Raw genomic sequence first — 23,762 nt, forward strand, 5'->3', positions numbered from 1 at the left:
TAAATCGGGGTATTTACTGACAGTAAAACTAAGTTCATGTCGCGAAAACCATTGCCAAGTAGTGAACGAGAAGAAAGGGAACCAAGGGGCCCGCAGGCGTCACGTGCTCGTGACGCGCTCGTGACGCCTGCGGCAGAAAGGATGTTCCACATCCGCCTCGAGGATTGTGAGTGGTGGCGCTGGCTAACACTCCCAGTGTTAGTTCTAGTTGTAAAACATAAATACCCCAGAAAGTGGATGGGAAAACGGTTCCGCGGTAGCTCAATGGTGAGAGCATCGCACGCGTAATGCGAAGACGTGGGTTCGTTCCCTACCTGCAGACAGTTGTATTTTCATCCACTTTAATTTGTGTTAATTTATCATTTTCTTTAATTCAATTACTAAGTATAAGTAATTTCTCCTATGTTGTCCTTGGTGTTAATGATTGTTGGCTTCTTGTGATATGATTGCTAAGTAGTGACATACGAGTTGCTACCGTAAGGACTCCATACCGTGTACAGCTGTTAACACGGCTCAAGCTGTTTAAGAAAAAGTGCTACAAAATACAACGATGAGACCGGTGTTTTGTTAGCAGTTGCCTTGTGCATGCTGGTGAACTTTTCCATCATCATTGTTTAGCTAATTAGACAAAATTGACTAAATTTATATAATTACTTTCATAATTGCGTAAGCTTGAATGTCAAATTGTGCATCACACTCAAAAACATCAACAGTTTCCAGCTTGCGAAATTGCTTTTTTTTTTTTTTTTTTTCTGCGTTGCAAAGTGAAGGCAGGGCTGCTTGACGCAGCACTCTCAAAAGGGGTTTCAAAATATCAAAACTACTGTCTTACTTGGTGAGCGTGAAAAAGTGACAAGGCAATGGCATAGCTGTTGGCTGCTGCTACTAGCAAGCAGCTGCTGCTCACTTTTTGGATTCGCTTCTGTCATATGGCTTTTCGCCGCCCTAAGCCAGTTCTATAGAAAACAGTGTGACGCAAGTGCTTGCTTGTAGCAGTAGCCAATAGCTACACCATGGCCTTGTCACTTTTTTGCGGCCACTAAGTCAGCAATTGAGTAGTGCTGATTATTTGGAACCGCTTTTGAGAACACTGCTGTCGCATGTGAAAAATGTGCAGGCCCACCTTCACTTCATTTCTTTTTCATGTCTCGCACCACAACTTTGAAACGCGGAAAAAAATTAATGAAAAATGCAGCAAGCCGGAAACTGCTCATTATGATATTTTCGAATGCGATGCACAATTTGACATTCTAGCTTACACAATAAACAATATGCAAAACCTGCAAGTGTGCCTCTCCACATGCCTTCTTTGACGCCACCAAGATGGTTGCACCATCATTCTTGCCACCGTCCGTTCCCCGTACTGTCCAAGGTTTTAAAATGCGTATCTCAGTTTAACAGCGCTACTAGCCAGAACGTGACCATCTTGGTTTGGAAAAGCTTGCTCTGTGGGAAAGCCTGCTTATGGACTTTTGCCTGTTGTCTATGATGCAAGTAATTATAAATTTAGGCAATTCATTTTGACTAATTAGCTAATAAATGGTTGCAGAAAAATTCACCAGTGTGCACAAGGCAACTGCTAACAAAAGACTGTTAGTCCCAACGTCGTATCTCGTTGCCCTTTTTTAAACAGCTTGGCCCACGTTAGCTGGGACACACGGCATATGCTTCAATCATATACTATTCTGCACATTATCTTTGACCAGAAGATAAGTTGCTTATATTTTTGTGCTAATCTGAAAAACTTTTGGATGCAACAAGCACGTGCCCCCACTTTTCATGTTTTAGTTATCCTATGCCAAACCTATGGTGCTTTCATATGATGAAGCTGCAGGCTTAAAATTCCCAGTTGTATTTTTCCTTGTGCATCATTTTGTGTGCTATATCTATTTGTAAACTGACCTCTTTTCTTTTAATTAGAACTGAATTGCTAAAATTACATGTCTTTAATTATATACAGAGAGCGCCACGTAGCTGAACAGAACCAAGGTAATATTGTTTGCCGTCGCTTATATCAAGTGAGACTATTTTTTGTATTGTGCCTAATTACATAATTAGTTATTAACTTCTCAGATATTATAATCAGTGCAAAATTGTCAATCAGGAAATTGTAAGCCATCATGAAAAATTCCAGATCCATTTTTTTGTAGCTGTATACACGCTACATAAGTTTTTTTTTCAAGCCTGAAAGAAGCCCGCAAAAGCATGCGAAAAGTGCCGCACGACCAGTCGCACAGCACTTCATGTTTCGTGGGCTTTCTTTGAGAATACTTGAGAAGTTAATTAACTTATTACTAAATATGTAATTAGGCAAAATACAAGAAATGTGCCCTGTATAATGATGGTCACACTGTAGCCAAAACTTGTAGGACTAATGAAAAAAATGTTTGTTTCATGCGTCCTATTGTTCAGGGTTCATATATATATATATATATATATATATATATATATGTGAGTTTAAAGATAAGCATTCCTGGCAACTGTATCAGTATTTAAGACCACGTTAAAAAAACAACAAATTTATTTTGACATTTCGGCTGGGAACCAGGCTTTATCACAAATCCGGCCTTTACTGCAAAGTCAGCCTTTTCAGAAAACTACACATGCTAGCAACAAATAATTGATGCTGTATGCATACCGAACACATGAATAGGCTGCAAGCAAAAGTGAGAGGTGATGGCTACTCCTGTTGTCTCCGATGCATCACCATATGCCGCCGGAACCAACTCGCCCTTTACACCGTTGGTCATCAGCAAAAAACAGTTTTAAGATTGGCAAGTGCTTTGTATCTGTATCTGGGGTCCCTCGTTTTCGGGTGTTAATTTTAAAGAGAAAAGCTGGGGAGAAATAATGGTTTTCTCTAGCAGCCTAACGTTCCGGATGTTTTTGGTAAGTTTTACAAATTAACACAAGGAATAGTCTCCTAATGTTTTAGTTAAGCCAACGACAGGAACATGTAATGGCAAAGAGAGTTGCAAAGAGAGGATGGACACAGAAATGCTTCCAACATGCGCCACCGGGCCTAGCAATTACAAGAAAATATTCTTTCAATTCGAAACAAATTCATTTTTGCATCATATACATTGCCCACGTAAATGCATTATTGCAGCAACGAAAAAAAAAATATATTTCCGGTGGTGGTGGCGACATCTCGGGTAGCTGGTTCCAATCCGAAATAAATTGTCCGGGGAAAAAATAACATTAAATCTTAAGTTTTGCACCTTATTTCTTTAATTTTGTTGACATCGTCTCTTCGTAAAGAAACATAATCAGGAGGAAGTAAGTACCTTTCACGCTCTATACCTGTTTGAGAATTAAAAATATTATGAAGAAATTTCAGTTGTAGCATCTTCCTACGTTTCTCTAATGAAATCCACCCAAGGTTCTCCTTAGTACGTGTTACACTAAATTTTCTTGTGTAATTTCTGAAAACATTTCGAACCCCTAAATTTTGCACTCTTTCTATTCACTGAATGTCATATTTGAGCCAGGGATCCCTCACGGTACAGGCGTAATCAAGTGCGGACCTGATGTATACTGTGTACAATAGCTGTTTAATTTCTGCAGGAAACCGCTTAGTATTTCGACGCAGGAAACAATGTTCGGCATATTTTGGCTGAAATTTTTTTCACTGGAGCGTTCTTTACTGTTCTTTACAATTGCAGGTACGCTATGCCCAGTCAGCATTTCCACTACGTGTTACCCATGTTCAGGCTACCTTGCCACATTGTCTTTTTCATATAGTGGCCGTCTAGGGGCACCTCGTAGTGTATACGGGGTGATCATCCTTAATTTTTCCGAAATTCTTAAGAATCGCCTGTGGCAGATAGCATATTTCTGGTCCTTGAGCTGCATTATTCGAAGTGGTGTACCTTACTGGCAAGACAAATCGAAAGACACATTCAACTAAGGAACAAAAATTCAGTAATTAAATTCCTGATTATCTTACGGCAGATATTGCAATTTACAAATTGCAGCCAGTGAGTTTGTAAGACGTATCTACTTGAAACAAATCTCCAGGATGACACCAGTTCCGAGGTATTATTTCCCGAAGTGTGGAACGAAATACATGGGCATTCCACTTACTTTTGTGCTCCAATGCATAAAAGAGCGTGTTATTAAAAAAGTGGAACAGTGCACTTTTACAATGAGTTTTACGGTGCATATCTCCAAACTTGTCATTCTGGAAATTCATTCCAAGTGGATATGCCTTGCAAACTCACCATCTACAATTCGTAAATAGCAATTTGAGCCATGAAGTAATTGAGAAGTTAATTAGTGGATTTTTTAATTTAGTTGAATGTGTTTCGATTTCTCGTGCAAGTAATGTCTGCCCCTCTGAATAAATCCCGCTCAAGGACAAGAATTACCTGCAACAGGTGACTTGAAGAACTTGGTAAGTTTAAGAACTTAAAAATGATCACCCCATATATTGAGAACACTAAAAAAAATGCATTTGCTTAGTTTAGAGTGGCCAGTCCACCTAATATAGCTTTGCGTGTTGGTTTTTCTGAGTACTTGCTACAACTACAACTAGATAAGATAGTCTCGTGTGATTCCCTATGTGAGCACATCACAAGCATGATGTGATGTCTTGATTAACAAGATCTTTTGTCTAACCATATTCCATAGCCTGCTTATATCAAACCGAAATACCTTGGCTTTCCTGCATGAAATGGTCGAATTACGCCTTCAAGGAATGCATTTAAATGCATAGTAGCCATTTGTGGAACATGCTCAGACAAGGACATCATCAGCAGCCTATATTTATGTCCACTGCAGGACGAAGGCCTCTCCCTGCGATCTCCAATTATACCCTGTCTTGCGCTAGCAGATTCCAATTTGCGCCTGCAAATTTCCTAACTACATCATTGCACCTAGTTTTCTGTCGTCCTCAACTGCGCTTCCCTTCTCTGGGTAACTAGAATATCGGCTATCCCCGTTTGTTCTCTGATCCATACCGCTCTCTTCCTGTCTCTTAACATTAGACCTAACATTTTTCGTTCCATCGCCCCTTGTGCAGTCCTTAACTTGTTCTCAAGCTTCTTTGTTAACCTCCAAGTTTCCGCCCCGTATGTTAGCACCGGTAGAATGCAATGATTGTGCACTTTTCTTTTCAACGACAGTGGTAAGCTCCCAGTCAGGATTTGGTAATTACTACCGTATGCACTGCAACCCTATTTTATTCTTCTGTAAATTTCCTTCTCATGATCAGGGTCCCCTGTGAGTAATTGACCTAGATAAACGTACTCCTTTACAGACTCTAGAGGCTGACTGGCGATGCTGAATTCTTGTTTCCTTGCCAGGCTGTTGAACATTATCTTTGTCTTTTGCATGTTAATCTTCAACCCCACTCTTACACTTTCAGGGTTAAGGTCCTCAATCATTTGTTGTAATTCGTCCCCATTGTTGCTGCATAGGACATTGTCATCTGCAAACCGAAGTTTGCTGAGATATTCGCCATTGATCCTCACTCCTAAGCCTTCCCAGTCAAAGAGCTTGAATATTTCTTCTAAGCATGCAGTGAATAGCATTAGAGAGGTTGTGTCTCCTTGCCTGAACCCTTTTTTGATAGGTAACTTTCTACTTTTGTTGTGGAGAACCAAGGTAGCTGTGGTATCCTTGTAGATATTTGCCAAGATATTCACTTATGCCTCCTGTACTGCTTGATTATGCAATGCCTCTATGACTGCTGGTATCTCTACTGAATCAAATGCCTTTTTATCATCTATGAAAGCCATATAGAGAGGTTGATTGTACTCCGCAGATTTCTCGATTACCTGATTGATGACATGGATATGATCCATCGTAGAATATCCCTTCCTAAAGCCAGCCTGTTCTCTTGGTTGACTGAAGTCAAGTGTTACCCCGATTCTATTGGAAATTATCTTGGTGAATATTTTGCAATACTGAAAGCAAGCTAATGGGTCTATAATTATTCTATTCTTTAATGTCTCCCTTCTTATGGATTAGTATAATGTTGGCATTCTTCCAGCTCTCTAGTGCAACATAGAATGTGCATACTACTGTATTTTGTATTGTACACCAGGTTTCTTAAAATATCTTAAAAGGGGCCCTGAAACACTTTTTCAACAAAGTAAGAACATGTCGGCGATCTGTTAACGAGGCTCCCGTGAACCTGTGCAGCAAGGAATTTACAATCTTGTGTCAAAGGCAGTGAAAAATCAGTTCCTCTCACTTCCGCACTGTCGCCACGTAGCGTCATTGCACGTAGCTGGACCCACAACTATTCATTCTTGGGCAGCGCACATAAAAACGAAACATGAGAAAGAATACAAGACAAGCACTAGATTTGCTGATTACTTGATTTCGTGAACTATTGGCTGATTTTGTGATTGCGAGAACATTCTCAGTAAAACTTATTATAAGCTCATTTCAGTGAAATAAATTATAAGTATACATGTCTGCGATCTCAAAAAGACAGAAAAATCATTTCATCTTAGTACTGCCGGTCTAAACTCAACAGTTACACGTTGCTGTGTCTGCTGCACATGGCCTCTGAGATGAAAAGTGTTGCATAGATATCGTGGCCGCCACAGGGTGCCGCCATGAACAGTCTCGTGCTCAACATTTGGGTGGGGCCAGCGGGACATGCTCCTTTGCACCCCCTTGCCGTCTTCCCTGTGTAGCTTCCAGCATGCTAGTGGAAATGAAAGGAGAGTGAAAGTTGCTGATCAGTCCGATTACTACGTCTAACTTTGCTTGTGCTTGATGGATTTGAAAAAAATGTTTGCTAGGAGATTAGTAAGGCGACGTAATATTGCTCGGGTGAGCCCACCCCAGTTCATATTAGATTCAAAAGTCACGCCTAGATACATAAAAGGCTGTACTTAAACCAAATAGGTATTATCCAGACTTATTCAGATATTGTCATAATCTGCTATTTGTTTCTCAGAATGAAAGATTGCATACTTTTTGTTTTATTAATGGTGAGCTGATTACGAGCCTCTAGATCCATTTAAGACATGCAATTTAGGAGCCTTATCAGCTGCCGAGCTAAAAGAACAAACCCTTCATATGTGCAATTGGTAATTGGCCACTAAGATTGTAAACGAAGGCGTCTTCAGCAATATGGTGTACCGCTACATTGCTTGAATGCTAATCACAAAAACCTCTGCCGTCATCATGAGATGGGTTATGCTGGAATTAGCATTTTTTGGAGGTTGCAGCACCCTTGGGGCAACGCTTAGGCAGCACTTCATTGCAAGGAAGTGCTTTTTCTTTCCAAAAGTGTCCACCACCGCTTTACATGTATGGTGATGCTTGAGCTTGAGCACTTTATTTCACTGGTGGTAAGAAAGCTTGCTAATATGTTTGTGTCCACTTGACAGTAGAGACCTTTAGCCTGTTCATACATTTATTGTTTGCAGAATACAAGAGAGGTAGACATGATCAGCCATGTTTGTGGCTGCACTGGATTTACTATATAGCACACAGAGCTATTGCAGATTGTGTCAGCAAGATTGGCAGTCATGATGTCAGCCAGGGGCGTAGCCAGAAATTTTTTCCGGGGGGGGGGGGGGTGTTCACCGGCCCGACCGGAGGGGGGGGGGGCAAGCTTATGCTTTCCTCTACGTGACATGATCGATAATAAATATCGGTAGTTTAAGCAGACTCTATACATGTACATCAAAGACATGGGCCACCCCCCCCCCCTCGCGTGTGACGAAATTAAGTAAAAAGTAAAGTAAGCTCAGTAAATACAGTAAGTACGACAGGTACAGTGGGCGTTTGGAGCAAGGGTCTCTCATCGCGCCACTGAATGGACCAGTCTTCGAAAACGCATCATTGAGACGACCCGTGCGATCGGAGAAGACATCATTAATTGTTAATTTCCGTTAAGCATAGATGGCGTTGTCCTCGTTGGGGCGAAGTACGTTTCACAAGTCAAGGACGGCTATACGCGTGAAAATGCACGTGTGACTAGGCTATACCTACTCCCATAGCAATAGCTTGTTTTCTGCATCTTTGCACTAGAAAACTTAAATATGCGCAAAAACGCATACGGCTTTTTTTTTTTTTTTCGAAACTTTCGTCGCCCTGCTCCCTCATGCGAGAGGGTTGCATTTCCTGCGGCAAGTGCATGGGCCGCTGTGTCTTCCGCTGTGTGCGAGCGTGCAGCCGTCATTTGCCTTTACGTCAACAGATTCAGAATGGTACAGAATATTTCACCGCACAGCATAGATATGGCATGTGTACGCATTTTAAGTAGTGCGTGCAACTCATTTCTGCTTCACTTACGCCGGTGCAAACAGGAAGCAGCCTTGTACCTCACAGAATCTCGACTGATTGGTGTACTAACTAGTGATACAGGAATGAACTCCAGTCTTGTTCAGTGCATAGTGCACATAATCAATTTCTCAGGATGCGTGAACTCCGACGAAACTGTCAGCACCTGCAAGAAGAGTTTACTTACGCTGTACTGCGCACAGCAGTTATCCATGCTTGTCAGCTGTCTGTTTCGTGCATTCTGTTGCGAGTCGGTGGAATTTCACTGCTGTCAGCAACCCCTTCGTGTGTACATTGCTGGTTTGGGATTCCACAACAAAACAGCAACTACCAGCCTTCCGTAATTGCTGGTTTGGGATTCAACAACACAACAGTAATTACCAGCCTTCCGTAGGGGCGCAATCGCAAACAAGAGACGTTTTTCGCGCAGAAGATCCTGCGTGAGCACGGCCTAACCGGCACCTGAAGGGAAGCGGCGAAAATGTATACCGGAGGTTTCGACCACCTGGGGCCTTTAACGTGCACCTAAATCTAAGTAAACGGGCCTCGAGCGTTTTCGCCATCATCTAAATAGCGGCTGCTGCATTTTGTTGCTTCATTTGTTGCGCATTTGTTGCTTCAGAATGCTGCCGCCACATTCTCGCCCAAAACTTCAGAGTGTCAAAGCCTTGACAAACACCGTGCCAGTTTTTTCCATATGCAGACATGATTCGCTGTATATTACCAACCCAAACGGAAGCGCCCAGGAATGAAATTGTGATAGTAGCACCGGTTTCATGAATTATGTCAGCGCGAAGCGACGAGAATAAAGGGTGGGTAAGTGGGGGGGGGGGGGGGTTAGAACCCCCCCCCCCCTGGCTACGTCCCTGATGTCAAAAGTCTTTTTTTTTTTTTTTTTTCACCTGCAGTATGGCAAAGGCTTGGCTTTTAGTTAAGTGCTTTGCTGTTGCAAGAGCGCAATGCCAGAATCTTGGAAGCTATCCAAAATGTGATGTGTTATCAGAATTTTGTTGCAGTATTGTGTTCTTGGACAGCACTCAATAAAAAACTCTTAAATATTCATTTATACTCCCATTTGTGCTCACCCTCTAAGCTGTTTTACTACCACGTGCAAGGCATACTTGTACGTAACCAATTAGTACATCAAATAATTATACCTGGGTCACACGGGCAAATTTAGTGTCACTTTAAGCGGGCGCACCTCACCGTTAGTGTCATTCACAGGCTGTCAGATGTAAGGTTTAGTGACACTTCGTTTAGAGTGCACTTCTTGAGAATTAAACCTGTCAAAAGACGAACAACAGAGGAGAGACATGGCACATAGTCATTGTGCGTGCCACGTCTCCTCTGTTCTTAGTCTTTTGACTGGTTTAATTCTCAAGAATATGTACCGACTGACCCAACTGACATTGCTTAAAATAGCTAATATGTTTTATACCTACTGATTCACTCATTGCCATTGCCATCAATCCCAAGGAGCACTTTTCTTTCTTGTGTAGCAGCACGCCGCCAAAGTGACATTCGGGGCGGTGAAGTGCACTTGCTCAACTTAACACTAAATTGGCCCATGTGACCTGGGTATTACTTGTTATAAACTAGTTTCTGGTAGTTTTGTAATTCATTGATTACTTTTTTGCTTAGTAATGCTTACTGTTATTGAATTTCTTTATTCAGTAACCAATTACATGTAACCAGTTATGTTATTTACAAGACAAGCTGTAACAGGCGATGCAGCTTTGAGCACTTAAATTTGGTGGGAACCACAGTAGAACGCCTATGGTTGTGCCACGCAGCAGCGTCGTGGATGTGCATGTTCAAACTGGCAAACCTGGTCACTCAATATTTGTTTGCTCATCTTAACACTCCACCACATGGTGGCCGAAGAATTGAGCCAGCACTTGGCACTGCTTTGGCTCTATAATGATCGCCATTTCGGACGTTGATGCCAGGAAAACGCCTATGGATGATTTCTTTCAGCTTTTTATTGGCTCTATCGGAAGCCCCTTCACAGAGCCCAAGCAACTAGGAAGCACTGTGCTTTATAGAGGGCCAAGGCGTGAAAATCTGGCATTGGGTAACCAAGACCTTGTTCACAAGGTGTTTGTACATTACAGCACCATCTTTCCGTTTAGCGCACACACCTGGCAAGTTTAATGTCATTGCTGATGTCTTTAAGAGAAAATGCAGATAGATGACCGATGAAAATTTTGAAAAGCAACATTTGAAGGGCACACTGAAAGCACCTGGCGAACTTGTTCTGTTTCCTGTATTTGTGCAATGTTAACAAAAGTTGGGAGGAAAGTAATGTAGGAGCAATCGATTACATTTCAGTAATTGGTCACTCTAATCGTTTACTTCTTTCTGTAATATGTACAAGTCTGAGGCAAGCGACCATGCCAACGCAGAGCCATTCGTACATCAACTTTTACAGCGAAACTGTTTACCTCTAGCCCCCGTATTCATCCCCCGCATGCGCTCCCAGGGGTGGTACCCTGGGCAGCTTACGTCTGTATCGTGGCCAGGAATGGAGACACTACAATTGGACAGGAATGGAGCCGATTGTGCATGTGGTGTGTGCTTCTGTGGTTATAATATCATGCGCGTTCGTGAGGAGAGGGGAAAGAGTGTGGTGACGGCGCCTGTGCATGCGGCCTGCGCTTCTGTGGTTATAACGTCACACGTGTTGGAGGTGCCGGCGTGGCTGCAGCAGCGGTTGCAGCAGATGCATGGGAGGTGCAGTGACCGTGGCGGCACTTGTGTCGGCTTAGTGTGGTACCGTATGAAAAAAAATGTGATTTCGTAATGTATGCAGCCCATGTATGCAGCCTAAACAGCTTCGCTGGTACTAATCCGTTCCCATATGAATGTTGCGACCCCACAAATTTTTTTTCCTTTTTTTATTACTTCTTGCAGGAGATCATTTTGCAAATTTTACTTCGCCAGCATTCAGAAGGAGTGCTAATGGACTTTAATTTGTGTTTGTGACTGTGGTAACATATAGTTGAAAATTTCTGATGATTGGGCATTTCATGTTTGGCCCAACATATAGCCGGTGACAGAATAAATTCTTTTTTAAGAACAAGGCAGTGTAGCACACATTCTCCAGAACATGCACTTAAGTATAATTTGGAACTGATGTATTGAGTGATGTATTCGCTACACATTGAGGACGGATTCTAGAATTGTCACTATCGAGGAGAACTTTTTATTCATGATGTGTTTGTTCTTTAGCCAACACAATCTTGGTAAGTAGTGCCCTCTTTGTGATACCTGCAGGACTTGTGCACACCACAAGGCTATGTTCCCATGCGCCACAAAGACCACGAGGCTGACCTGCGACTGTATCGTGGTATGGCCAAAACAGAAGGCTCAGCTGGCAAGTCTCGCAGCGGCCTGCAGATTCGCGCCCTGAAGAATTTCTAGGCACTCAGGCCATCACTTGTACTCTTCGTTGGATGCAGTCGTGCTTTACTCTGCCAGAGGAGGACACCTGCCGCCAAAAGCCAGCCTTTTGTGGCCTAAGCGCGTATTCGGAGCTGCACTTTACATGTATGACAATTAACGATTTTAATTTGGACTGCCACCTTCTCTGCCTTTGGTGGTACTGTGTTCTATTACAGTGGGCATTTTTATTGAGCGGTTTCTGGAAGCATGCTTGTTTTGGCTGTCACTCGTTTTAGTTTATCATGCCCCTGTCATTTGATGTCGTAGAAGTTACTCTTGCATGTGGGCAGAGTCACTTGCTAGCTTAGGTCAAAGTGGTACAGAAATGTTTTAGCATTGTCTACAATCGCAAAAAAAAAAGGCATAGTGCATTTTGCTCTTAGGGTTGGCTGCTCAGGGGTTATGCATGTATTTATTGCTTCATGAATATTATCTCGAACTGTAAGCTCATTTGGTTGGTTGTTCTTAAGGCTTAGTATACATTGCTCGATTTTACTGGCTTCAATGCATGACACTGGCAACTGCTTTAAGTCCTTAAGTCAGCCGTCGCTCTTTATTGCCATCTATATTAGGACGTTGGAAAAAAGATGGGTTTTCAGAAAATTCACGGCGAATATATTGAAAGCACATGTACGTATGCACAAATTATTTTGTGTATTAATAAAAATATTTACAGACTGTGATGTTTTTATTATTGGAACTTTTGGCATTGGGAAAGTCCCAACCTCATGATTTTATTTGTTTGCCAAGTGCCTGTTTCTGCCCCCTTACGTTTTTTGTATTCCAGGAAGCTCACTCAAGGAAACTGAGCACAACTTTCAAATTAATGGGTCCATCCACAAGGAATTGACTATTTTGAGTTGCAGAAGGTTGCACACCTGCCCACAGAACTACAGTATAGACCACTTGTAACGTAACCGCTTATAGTGCAGGACCGGATATAGTACGGTCTTTTCAGACTCCCGTTAATTTTCCCATAGCACTCCATGTATACACGTATCGCTTATAGTGCAGTGGCGGGAGACAAAATTCCGGTTACAGTGTGGCTGTCTGGAAGTTCAGCAGTCAACTGAGACGGTGAACGCTCCCCTCAAGTCGCAGATATCCTCCAACGTAACGGGAGTGCGTATGTCGAGCTCCGTGACGTCCCGGTGGCGAACAGCCGGCGCATCTCGCGCCATCGGGCGTGTTCCAATGTTTCTGGTGCATGAACAGCTCGGTTCATATGTTTCGCCCGGCGCACCAAGCCACGCTGGCCATGCATCCCAGCATTCCTCGCGAGGAGCGGGCAGAATGATGCAATGGCGGGAGCGCGTGAATGCAAGTCCATCGCTGCGGCTCTCTGCGCATTAACAAGCATGGTGTCACGCACGCACAAGCAAACATGAACACATCTCGCTCGATGACCTTTGAAACTTGCTGCCAGAACCCTATGGTGAGGAAGCGCGGCAGCAGCAGTGAGCGAATTGACCTTTGTGCTGCCGCTCACATCAAAGTGAACTAAGCCGTGGAAACAGTGCATGGTGGACTGTGCCCCCGTTGCAGATGGCTTTCAAGATACAGCGGCCCCTGTGGGCAGCCATGCGCGCTCAGAGTAAACGCACCCCTTCCTCCCCCCCTCGAGCCTTTCACACAACGGAAGACAGTGCGCTTCCTTCCCACTTTTCTCCCTTGCTTGCGCGAGATTGAGGCGTGATCACCGGCTCACCCTCGCACGCTTTCACTCGCACATATACTGCGCGCGGCGACGATTTTATTGCCCTTGGACTTTATACGGGACCTCACGGCAACAGCTATGGCAGCTAGAAATGCGCCTGGAGTGTCCATATAATTGCTATCGTAATAAAATCGTTGGTTTGGTTATAGTGCAGATATTCGCGACTCCGGTTACTTCTACACTGTATTCAGAATGTGATCGCCACAGTAAAACTGAATCTGATGGGAGGAAAGTAACGTAATCTCATCCATGCTCAAGTATGCAGTCAGAAATTAAGGCTTGCTCTATCTAGGCCTGTGTGAAGCTTATGCTGTTGTCCCCCCTCAGTTACTGGCTGTGTGTCCAGTTGCAGGTTGCACCGAACTAGTCCAGGCTATAGTAGAAACATTTTAGTTCAGGTCCAGCTTTGAAACAAGAATAGCAGCTTGAACCATGGAGCTAGAATTATTAGATACAAAACAGCAGACACTGATTTCACAATACAGTCATAGTGCAGGGCACGGTGCTGAGTCCTCGTCTGTCATTGCTGCTTGGCTCGCAGTGAAAAGAGAGCTGCATGCCGATTCAAGCTTGTTTGCTCTTCACCGCTCCTTCGCATCACTGTACGAGTTCTTTCACCTCTTCAGTGGCTCATAAAACAGTTAAACCTCGACATAACGAAGTCAGTAAAATTGGCAATTTGCTTCGTTATATGAAAATTTCATTATATTGAAATTCAACTTTTTATGCAAATAAGTACAATCGCCAATGGATTTTGCTTACTCGGAAGGGGCCACAAAATTTGCCGAATTATCAAGCAGTCGGAAAAAGCAAATGTGAATTTGAAAAAAAATTGTTTTCTTGAATATGAAAGTCTGCGATGAATGATGGTTTCATGCTATGTCGATATTTTCACATCGGTGGTACAAAACGAAGCCAGCCATGCTTTCACATCCCCTCCACCCCCACGGCTGATAGTATCACCTGCAGGGGGACTATACTATCATGAAAAGCAGCGACAACGGGGAGCGAATGCTTCGTCTGCCTGTTGCTTCAATGCGTCTCCAAAACTCGAGATTACGCAATTTCCAGTACTAAAAGCTTGGGAAGACAGTGAGCACGATGCCACAGCCACTCTTTGCACACGCAGCATATTACATCTAAAACAGGGTGCACAGGCTGCGTATGCCCTCAGCCACGCTCACGCGCTAGACAAGCTTGCAAACCTATTCCCCCCTCGCGTACCCTTGATCGCGTTACTGTGAACCGTATGCTTGCTCCGCTACCAACCTTTTCCCTTTCTCACGCGGGAAGACAGCACTAATCAAACCACCATCGTTCTTGGCATACCCTTGCACGCTTTCACTCGCACCAAAGGCATACAGTGCACAGGGCACGATAGGATCTTATCACACTAGGATTTTATACAGAACACGACGCTGCTCTGCTGTGCGCGCATGATTTGAGAGGTTCATTGGCAAGGAGGTGCTTGTGATTAGCCATTTGACCATCTGCTCCCGCGGAAGCTTCCATTTATTCTCTGTATTCTTTTGCGGTGGCAGTGAAATTTCGTTATATTCAAATTGTGTGTAAACACACTTGGTTATATTGAGGTTCTAAATGCATGGTGTTCTATGGACAAGAAGTTATAAAAAGTTAAATACCTCGGTATATCGATAATTTCGTTATATTGAAGATCACTATATTGAGATCTAACTGAAGTTGTTTTAAGGCATTAGCTGTATTTGAAAAGTTGTTGAGCACCCTCAGAAGCACCCAATTAAGTTGTTTGCATTATGTTTTACATGGACAATTGAAGAAAGCCTGCAAAATGTAGTTTCTTAGAGAATTTGCTCTGTGTGTGGGTGGCAACCCTCTCAATCGTGTTTTGAATGAGCAAAGCCTGCATGCATATTGTGAAAGAAAGTGATTGGCCACGACATCCAGCGTACATTAGCACCAATGTTGTGAATATAGAAATCTGCAACAATAATAAATAATAATAGGTCGACGCTGAACACAGATTTAAACAAACCTGTTGGCTTTCGACAGGCACGCAGGCTTTGTTCTTTTCAAAGACTTTTGAGAGCGCTGTGTTGAAAACATGTAAACACATAGCGACTTCAATTTTTTTGCACATATTGAAGCTTTTTGCAAAGCCCAGCAAAGATGTCATGCAAACAACTTTCTTTGGAATTTCTGAGGGCACTCTACAACTTCTCAAAACCCACCTTGGTGGCGTAGTGCATTGGCATTGTGCTGTTAAGCTCGAGGGTGCAGGTTCGCATCTCGGCCACGGTGGCTGCATTTTGATGGGGGCACAATGCAAGAACGCCCATGTACCGTGCATTGGGTGCACGTTAAAGAACCCCAGGTGGTCAAAATTAATCCGGAGTCCCCCACTACAGCATTCCTCATAATCATATTGTAGTTTTAGCACATAAAACCCTACAATTTAATTTAATTTTAACTTCTCAAATACAATGTGACCTAAAAGAAATATTTAAATGTTTTCACAATTAAACTTAACCAATTATCTAAGTTAATCATTTTTATCTTGGGACAACCAGAACAATATGCTGTTGGTCTCGTTTGTCTAAGATATATTTCTCTAGTTTTAAAGTTTAGTTCAACTTATGTGAAACACCAGGTGTATGTATACAACATATAGATACCTGCCAACTTTTACGATTTTATTACAAGGTGCCCAATTTTTAGAGGTTGCTTATGATTGCCGTATTGACACCATCATTCACATCCTGTTAAGAACAAAACTGATAACAGGAATGCAAATATAGTTGAGCAATTATCATAGCCCGACTTTTCAGGCACTCGGTTATTTGGACCTACTGGCAGCAGTGCCACAAGTAAAACAGCAGGTGAAATTTTGGTTGCCGTTACATGAATATTTTATTAATACACATCATGAACATGTGTTTTCTTGCGACTCAAATTACGTTTGCTGCGTATATAGAGCAGCGTGCATTTTCACAGCGTCTCTACAGAACCGTCGGCCAATTATTTTTAATAAACAGTGTGTGTGTCTTGTGTAGAAAGCAATTTTCAATGTTTTCACCAAATTCTTATATTTTTTGGCTTAGATGGTAGTATTTCTTGCATTTTAAAGGGGCCCTGAAATACTTTTTTAACATAGTAAGAAAACGTTGCCGATCTGTCATAGAGGCTGCTGTGAACATGCGAGCCAAATACTGCACCGCGTGCAGCAGGGAATGTGCAATCTCATGTCAAAAACTGCGAAAAATTGCTTGGTCCCTCTTCCGCAATTTCATCGTACAGTGTCATCAAAAGCAGCTGAACCCGCCAATGAATGCTATTAGCTTTCGTGATCACGAGAGCTTCCTCAGTAATACATAATTGCTAATTTTGATTAAATAAATGAAAAATACAGTAGGCTTCCATTAATTCGACTCTGGTTAATTCAATTCGGTTAATTCGATCCCAACCGAAGGTCTTGGTCGGCACCCATACATTTCTATCGGCCCCAATTTCCATTACTTCAATCTCAAAATTGGCCTTCACTGGATACTTCAAGCTCGACTTTTCAGCATCGTCGCAATACAGCCGTGTCATGTGGCGAAGCATATTGCGGTAAAAAGGGACCACTATTGCAGAACATAGTGCACATTCCTTAATTATACAGGTGTACACATGCCATCTCCAGTCACTCGCAGCCATTATTACGGCGAAGCTAACTTTAAAGGCAAATACTGCTAAGTGAATAAATGGCATGTTTCGTCATTTTTCTGCCTTTGGTTCAATTCGACCAGTTTCATCGGTCTGGTCAGGATCGAATTAACGGAAGGAATTTCATCTTTGCACTGCGCGTAGCTGCGTCAGCTGTGTGTAGCCTCCGAGATGGCAGTGGCTTGCTGCGAAGCATAGTCTCCTTTATTAGTGAGGCCATTCTGTGATTAAGGTGTTTCAGGGCTGCTTTAAGGTTGTTATGCATCAACATATACAACAAAACACAAATGTGAATAAAACTCTTGAAAACCTCCATAAGCTATATCATGCCATGGTACAAGTTCTTGCAGGAAGTTATTTTTAGACATTAATTCAAAACAGTTCAGTGATAAGTTTTTGTCATTATTTGGAGATAATTTAGACAAATTTGTAGGACCTTACCCAGAAAATATGTGCCTATGTTTATAATGCAAAAAAATGCATTTGCTTCAAGCTCTTGTATAAACTTGACAACGCAAATTTTTCAGTGTGCAAAAACCTTAATTGCATTGGTGCTGATGTCTTCATATTTAGACAAAAACTTGCAAAACTTGCTTTCAACAAACCATTTGCCAGAAACATCTATTCAACGTTGTATAGTATAGTAAGACATCTGCGTGCCTTGCTAGCCATTGCAATGTGTTTTGTGGGCAGAGGTTTCCACATAAAAATTTTGTAAAGGTTGACACCGCTTCATGTTATTGCCAAATATATCCATCACTTTAAGAAAGACATTAAAATAAAGGTCGGATTTTTCATTCTTTCAATATATTTACTTGCCTTGCATTGTAATACACTAAGCAGTCAGTGAAAAGTGGTAATTGACAAACTGCGCACATTTTGTGGCAACACACGGTCATAGGTCGGCGCACTCACTCACACTCATTTCAAAGGCGTGAGTGCGAGTGTGAGTGAGTGCCACTGAGTGTGAGTGCAGGTGAGTGCGACTGCGAGTGAGTGCCTGTGAGTGTGAGTGGAGGTCAGTGCGAGTGAGTGCCAGTGAGTGTGAGTGCAGGTGAGCGGGAGTGAGTGCCTGTGAGTGTGAGTGGAGGTGAATGTGAGTGCGAGTGAGTGTCAGTGAGTGTGAGTGGAAGTGAGTGCGAGTGAGTGCCAGTGACTGTGAGTGGAAGTGAGTGCGAGTGAGAGTGAGTGCCAGTGAGTGTGAGTGGAAGTGAGTGTGAACGTGGTGAGTGAGTGTGAGTGCAGATGAGTGTGAACGTGACTCAGTGCTGTGTGAGTGGAGCCGAGTGTGAACGTGACTGAGTGCTGTGAGTGTGAACGGGGTGAGTGCTTCTGGGTGTGTAGAGGTGAGTGTGAACGTGACTGAGAGTGCAGGTGAGTGTGAACATGAGTGAGTGGTTGTTAGTGGAAGTGAGTGTGAACGTGGTGAGTGCTTGAATGATAAGCAGACGTGATATAGGTTCGCCTTGCTTGCGGGAAAATGGAGACACGTTGTGTGTACAAGCTCACTCACGGTGATGACTTATCGCACTAGCAGATTGTGCACGCCAAGATAGAAACCACTCACTAAGGTCGTAATAATCCAAGGATCAGGCATGAGTGAGGCAATGTATAATGAGATGAGCGGAGATATTATATTGCGATAGCAATTATATGGACACTCCAAGCGAACTTCTGCCGCGGTCGTGGACGTCGTTGTGAGGTTCCGTATAAAGTCCAAACACAATAAAATCGTCGCAGCGTGCTGGCGGTACGCTGCGTGTGCGAGTGCAAGCTTGCGAGGGTCAGCTGACACTTGCTGCTCAATCTCGCGCACGCGAGGGAAAAGGTGGGGCGGAAGCGCGCTGCTTCTGTCGCGCATCAGGCATTGGCGGGGGGGGGGGTCGTCTTGCTCCAGCGGCGACCGCGTGGGTGTCGAATCTCGAAAACGATCTGCAACGTGGAAAAGGGCACGCGCGCACCTTCTCTTCAATGCGATTTGCGACGTGAACAATGTTCAACTAGAGCCGGTAACTTCGTATGCGCCGTGTTTTCGACGTTTAGTTCGCTTTGAAGCGAGAGGCGGCATGAAGGTCAATTCGCTCGCGGCTATAGCTGCGCCTCCTTACTCCAGCGTTCTGACAGCGAGTTTCCACAGTCATCGAGCGGGATGCGTTCATGTTTACCTGTTCGCGCGTGACCCCGTGCTTGCCTATTTAGTTAGTAGGCGAATGTTTACAAGTTTATACGGCCCATTAAACTACTATCCTTGCTTCGTATAGCTCTCTACTAATTTGCTATCGCAATCGAAGCTTCGCCTTTTGGGCGAAACTGCGACATTTTCTTGAATACACTAGGGAATATGTCTGGGATGGAGCGCTGATGGCAGACATATCCAAATCATGACCGGCAAATTTTGCCATGACTTCCACTGAGTGAAGACGTTTAATACCGTGTGATTTGCTACAGCTTCGCTGGTCATCCGCCTTCAGAAGGGGAATGGTTCCTCATTTTCTTCCTACTTCCCTCTTAAACGTACACGTACAGGCTCCTTACATAAACAGGCAGAGCGGAAGAGGGACTAGCCAAGTTAGCATAGAGTAACAGACACGCACGCTCGCATACATGGAGAAAAAAAAGTTGTCGCAGTTTCACCTGAAAGGCGAAGCATCAATTGCGATAGCAAATTTGTAGAGAGCTATACGGAGTAATGATATTAGCTTTATCAGCTGTATAAACTTGGAGATGCAGCAGCACCGGCAACACGCAGAACTGTTGTCGACGCCGTCGGCGTTTTGCCCGCGTTCGCTCAAAATGCGTGCGGCGTTGGTGACTGTTGCCGGAGCCTCTGATATAAATAGGCACTTGGTGCCGCAGCTAAACGACGCCTCCCTTCCCTCCCCCCCCCTCCCCCACGGCCTCTCGCGCGTCGGAAGAAGGCGCGTTTGCTCTACATATATGGTGATTGTAAAGGAGGAAAGAGACGCCTACTTCTGCAGCCCTTAAGGGAGCACGGCGCAGAACGCGCGTTTGTTCTCCGCCGTGCGTTCATTCCCCGTAAAAGCGCGCGCCCCTCGCGCTCTTTCACTCGCACATACAGCGTTCGGCGCGCGGCGCCGATTTCATCCCCATTGACGTCATACGGAACCTCACGGCGACGGCGACACCGACGGCAGAAATCTGCTTTTGAGTGTCCATATAATTGCTATCGCAATAAAAGCGAAGATGCAATGATAGATACCGCTTTGTTCTCCCTTTTGTGTTTGTTTCGGCGTTAAGTGGTTGACTAAGTATACGGACAGTAAATCTCTCCCTCTATTTCCCGCTCTCTTGGCTTAATCCGACCGAAGGGGAGCTTAGCGAGCATGGGCGGCAAGCATGCACACGTCTAATGTCAATGACAGAGAGAGTTTGGGGCTGACGTCAATGTTTATGTCACCATGAATAAATTGAAACGAAAACTTTAGTTGTGCTAGTTTTGCTCTACTTTGCAGTGTTAATAAACCAGCTCTCTTTAATAATTTAGTCAATGAATCCGTTAATTTGCATTTATTAAAACATAACCTTATTGCCTTCCTCTGCACCCCTTCCATTCTTGCAATGAGTTATTTTGTGTACGGAAACCAAACAATATTGGCGTGCTCCAGCACTGTTCGAACAAGCATTTTGTAGGCCAGCAAATTTTATCTGGGGGCGCAAGACGAACGTGTCTTCTCAGGAAGAAGAGTCGGTTTAGTGCTCAGCATGTACATTGATTTCCACTTGAGGTTATTTTGTTAACATGGCTTTCCCATCGGAGAGCGTATGTTAAAGTGACACCTAAATATTTACGCTGAAATGCACAAGTGAGAGGTGTGTTATTAATAATGTAAGTAAACTGAGATATCTGTTTCTTTCTTACTGTTAGTGTTACAGATTTTTGGGCATTTAGTCATCTGCCACTCCTGACACCAAGAAAAGGCAGAATTTTGTATATGGTGATTATCACTGTGATTAATTTCGCGGTACGAAATACAATAGTCAGCGAATAGATGGATGTTACCATGTAATCGGGAAGGCAAATCTTTTATGTATATTAAAAATAAACCTGGGTCCAAAACACTGCCTTGGCGCACTACGGATGCAACAGGTGCTAAATTGGAAGTTTCGTTATGAATTTACACGAATTGTGAGCAGTACAGATCGGCACAGTGACTGATGAGTGCACTCACTCACACTCATTTCAAAGGGGTGAGTGCAAGTGAGTGCCAGTGAATGTGATCAAGTGTAAGTGAGTGCGAGTGCGAGCGAGTGCCAGTGAGTGTGAGTGCGAGTGAGTGCCAGTGATTGTGAGTGTAGGTGAGTGCGAGTGAGTGTGAGTGCAGGTGAGTGTGAGTGCCAGTGATTGTGAGTGCGAGTGAGTGTGAGTGCAAGTGAGTGTGAGTGCAGGTGAGTGCGAGTAAGTGTGAGTGCAGGTGAGTGCCTGCGAGTGTGAGTGGAGATGAGTGCGAGTGAGTGTGAGTGGAAGCGAGTGCGAGTGAGTGCTGCGAGTGTGAGTGGAGGTGAGTGTGAACTTGAGTGAGTGCGGGGCCTGGAAAAAATTATGGTGAGTGAGTGTTCTCCCACACTGCCGACCTATGCGCGCGGTACCAGGAAAAACAAGCAAACATTTTTCCAGGTGCTTTTGAGCAAAGAATTTTTTTACTTTTAGTCGGTACGTTTGTTAAACACTTCACGGTTTTTTACACCAATGCTAGCTAGTCGAATTACAACTAATGGAACATGCTGACGAATCGAGGAAGCTAGACTCGCTCCACAAGGATATTGAGCGAGTAATGTTCACCCCTGCCAGACACCAACACCTAAATCGTTACCGGGTGCAGTCACGCAAACAGGGCCACGTTCGAACGACCATGCTCATTCTTCCCAGTGTCCCGCAAATGTCGTAAAGCAGGCGGCCATTCGCGCGTGCCACCGACCCCCAAGCCAAAGAGGAGGGAGCTAGTTCCACTTGTATCCCACCATCAGGTGGCAATAACGACCCGCCGCGGTGGCTCAGGCCAGAAGTCACCGCTAGTTACTTTAATTTGGCAAAAACCAGAGTGAGCTAATCGTTGCGCTGCTGAGCACGAGATCGCGGGATCGAAACCTGGTCGCGGCGGCCGCATTTCGATGGAGGCAAAATGCAAAAACGCCAGTGTGCTTGCGTTGTAGTGCACGTTAAAGAACACGAGGTGGTCAAAATTAATCCAGAGCCCTCCACTACGGCGTGCCTCATAATCAGAACTGTTTTCGGCACGTAAAACCCCAGAAAGAAGACGGCGCTCGTACGCTAAGTCTTTTCTTGGCACGAAACAAGCGTTGAGAGGTTTCTGGAATGGTATTAAAGCAGTCCACGTCGACTTAGTGTTTGCCTTTAGTGTCCGTTTAAAGTTGCATTGCAGCGGGAAAGGTGCGATGGCAGCTTAATTTTCAGTTAAGGGTAAAGGCTGTGGAGACAAGCTTGGTACACTCGAGGTGTTCCAGGATGTTTGGGCCATCGTGTGCGCAAGAAAATGAAGATTCTTTGCGGCATCCACTTTAGACAATGGTATGAGACTGTCTGCGTTCCTCTTATGGGCTAACCGGCAGCATCATCAGCAGATTGAGGATGCCACACGGAGCCAACGTTTTTAGATTAGTAATCTAAAAACGTTGCACGTAGCCGACAGGCACTGTAAGATGATGTCATGTCAATTACGGAGAGCTTGATGGAGAATTTTCGTCGGATACCAATTAAGTTCTGCATTTCACTGCTAACTCTGAAGGGATGCCTTGAAATCACAAAACACAACCCGTTTGTAAGTTATGCTTGCAGAATCCAATTAGCAGCAGCATGCAAAGCAAAACATTCTATTACCATAGTTGTTATATGGGACACCTTAAACTTGGACTGTGACAAATGTGGCAATGGCACATGTAGAGTCAATAGAAGAGACCAATCCATTGGTGTAAGTGTGTTGCTCTCATCACAGGCCTCGTTAAAAAGAATGGTTTGCCTTTAACGCAAAGCCGGGAAGACAAAAGAATTTCACCTTTTCTGGGCCACAACAATGTCAGAAAGAGCTCTGAATAGCTGCCAGTACAGTTATTAGACGTCTCGGTACTCTTACTGCGAACAAAGACAGTGTGTGCACCCATATATATAAGTATGGAACACATACTATGTCCCGTGACAGCAGCCCTTTTCAGTAATATGCTTCACTGTAGAACATGACTGTGCAGCAACGAAGCTCATTTAAAGGGTCCTTAAACCACCCCGAGGCTCAAAACTTTCATAGTGGCAGTTGTGCAAGAGTCTAAAACGAACATGCAGCCGCAATATTTTTAAACGATGCCGTAAAAAAAGTTACAGGCGTTTGACGATGCGAACGCCACTAGTTTCTCCCTCTCCTTCGCATCTCTTCCCTGGAGCGGTCTCTTCGCCATGTACCTCTAAATGGCACGTGGAGATACCTACTACTAATACTGTCCATATTTGGTTACCATGACTCTGCATTTTCCAGCTACCTGTGCAATCCGGAGGATTGGTCGGAATTTGGGAGTTGGCACGTTGCTATGGTGATGATCTAATCTTTTACATACACTTCACACACCATGAGAATAGAGATGCTTTAATATGGCGCATGTTTGATGACTATACACTTTTCCAATAAGAGCGCCCTGGGCA

At 43.9% G+C, this 23,762-nt stretch overlaps 1 protein-coding gene across 5 annotated transcripts in view; it reads left to right on the forward strand.

Moving 5' to 3' along the window:
* The window catches only part of LOC119457815 (M-phase inducer phosphatase 1-B), a 121,488-nt gene extending 109,116 nt beyond the window's left edge, over window positions 1-12,372 (forward strand). For all 5 annotated transcript variants that reach the window (XM_037719561.2, XM_037719553.2, XM_037719580.2 and 2 more), the window contains one exon: window positions 11,527-12,372. In XM_037719561.2, the coding sequence (XP_037575489.1) occupies window positions 11,527-11,673 (147 nt within the window). In that variant the 3' untranslated portion in view covers window positions 11,674-12,372. The remainder of the gene's footprint in view (window positions 1-11,526) is intronic.
* Window positions 12,373-23,762: the final 11,390 nt, after the last annotated feature.

The sequence above is a fragment of the Dermacentor silvarum genome, chromosome 1 (assembly GCF_013339745.2).
Source record: "Dermacentor silvarum isolate Dsil-2018 chromosome 1, BIME_Dsil_1.4, whole genome shotgun sequence".
Taxonomy (NCBI): Eukaryota; Metazoa; Arthropoda; class Arachnida; order Ixodida; family Ixodidae; genus Dermacentor; species Dermacentor silvarum.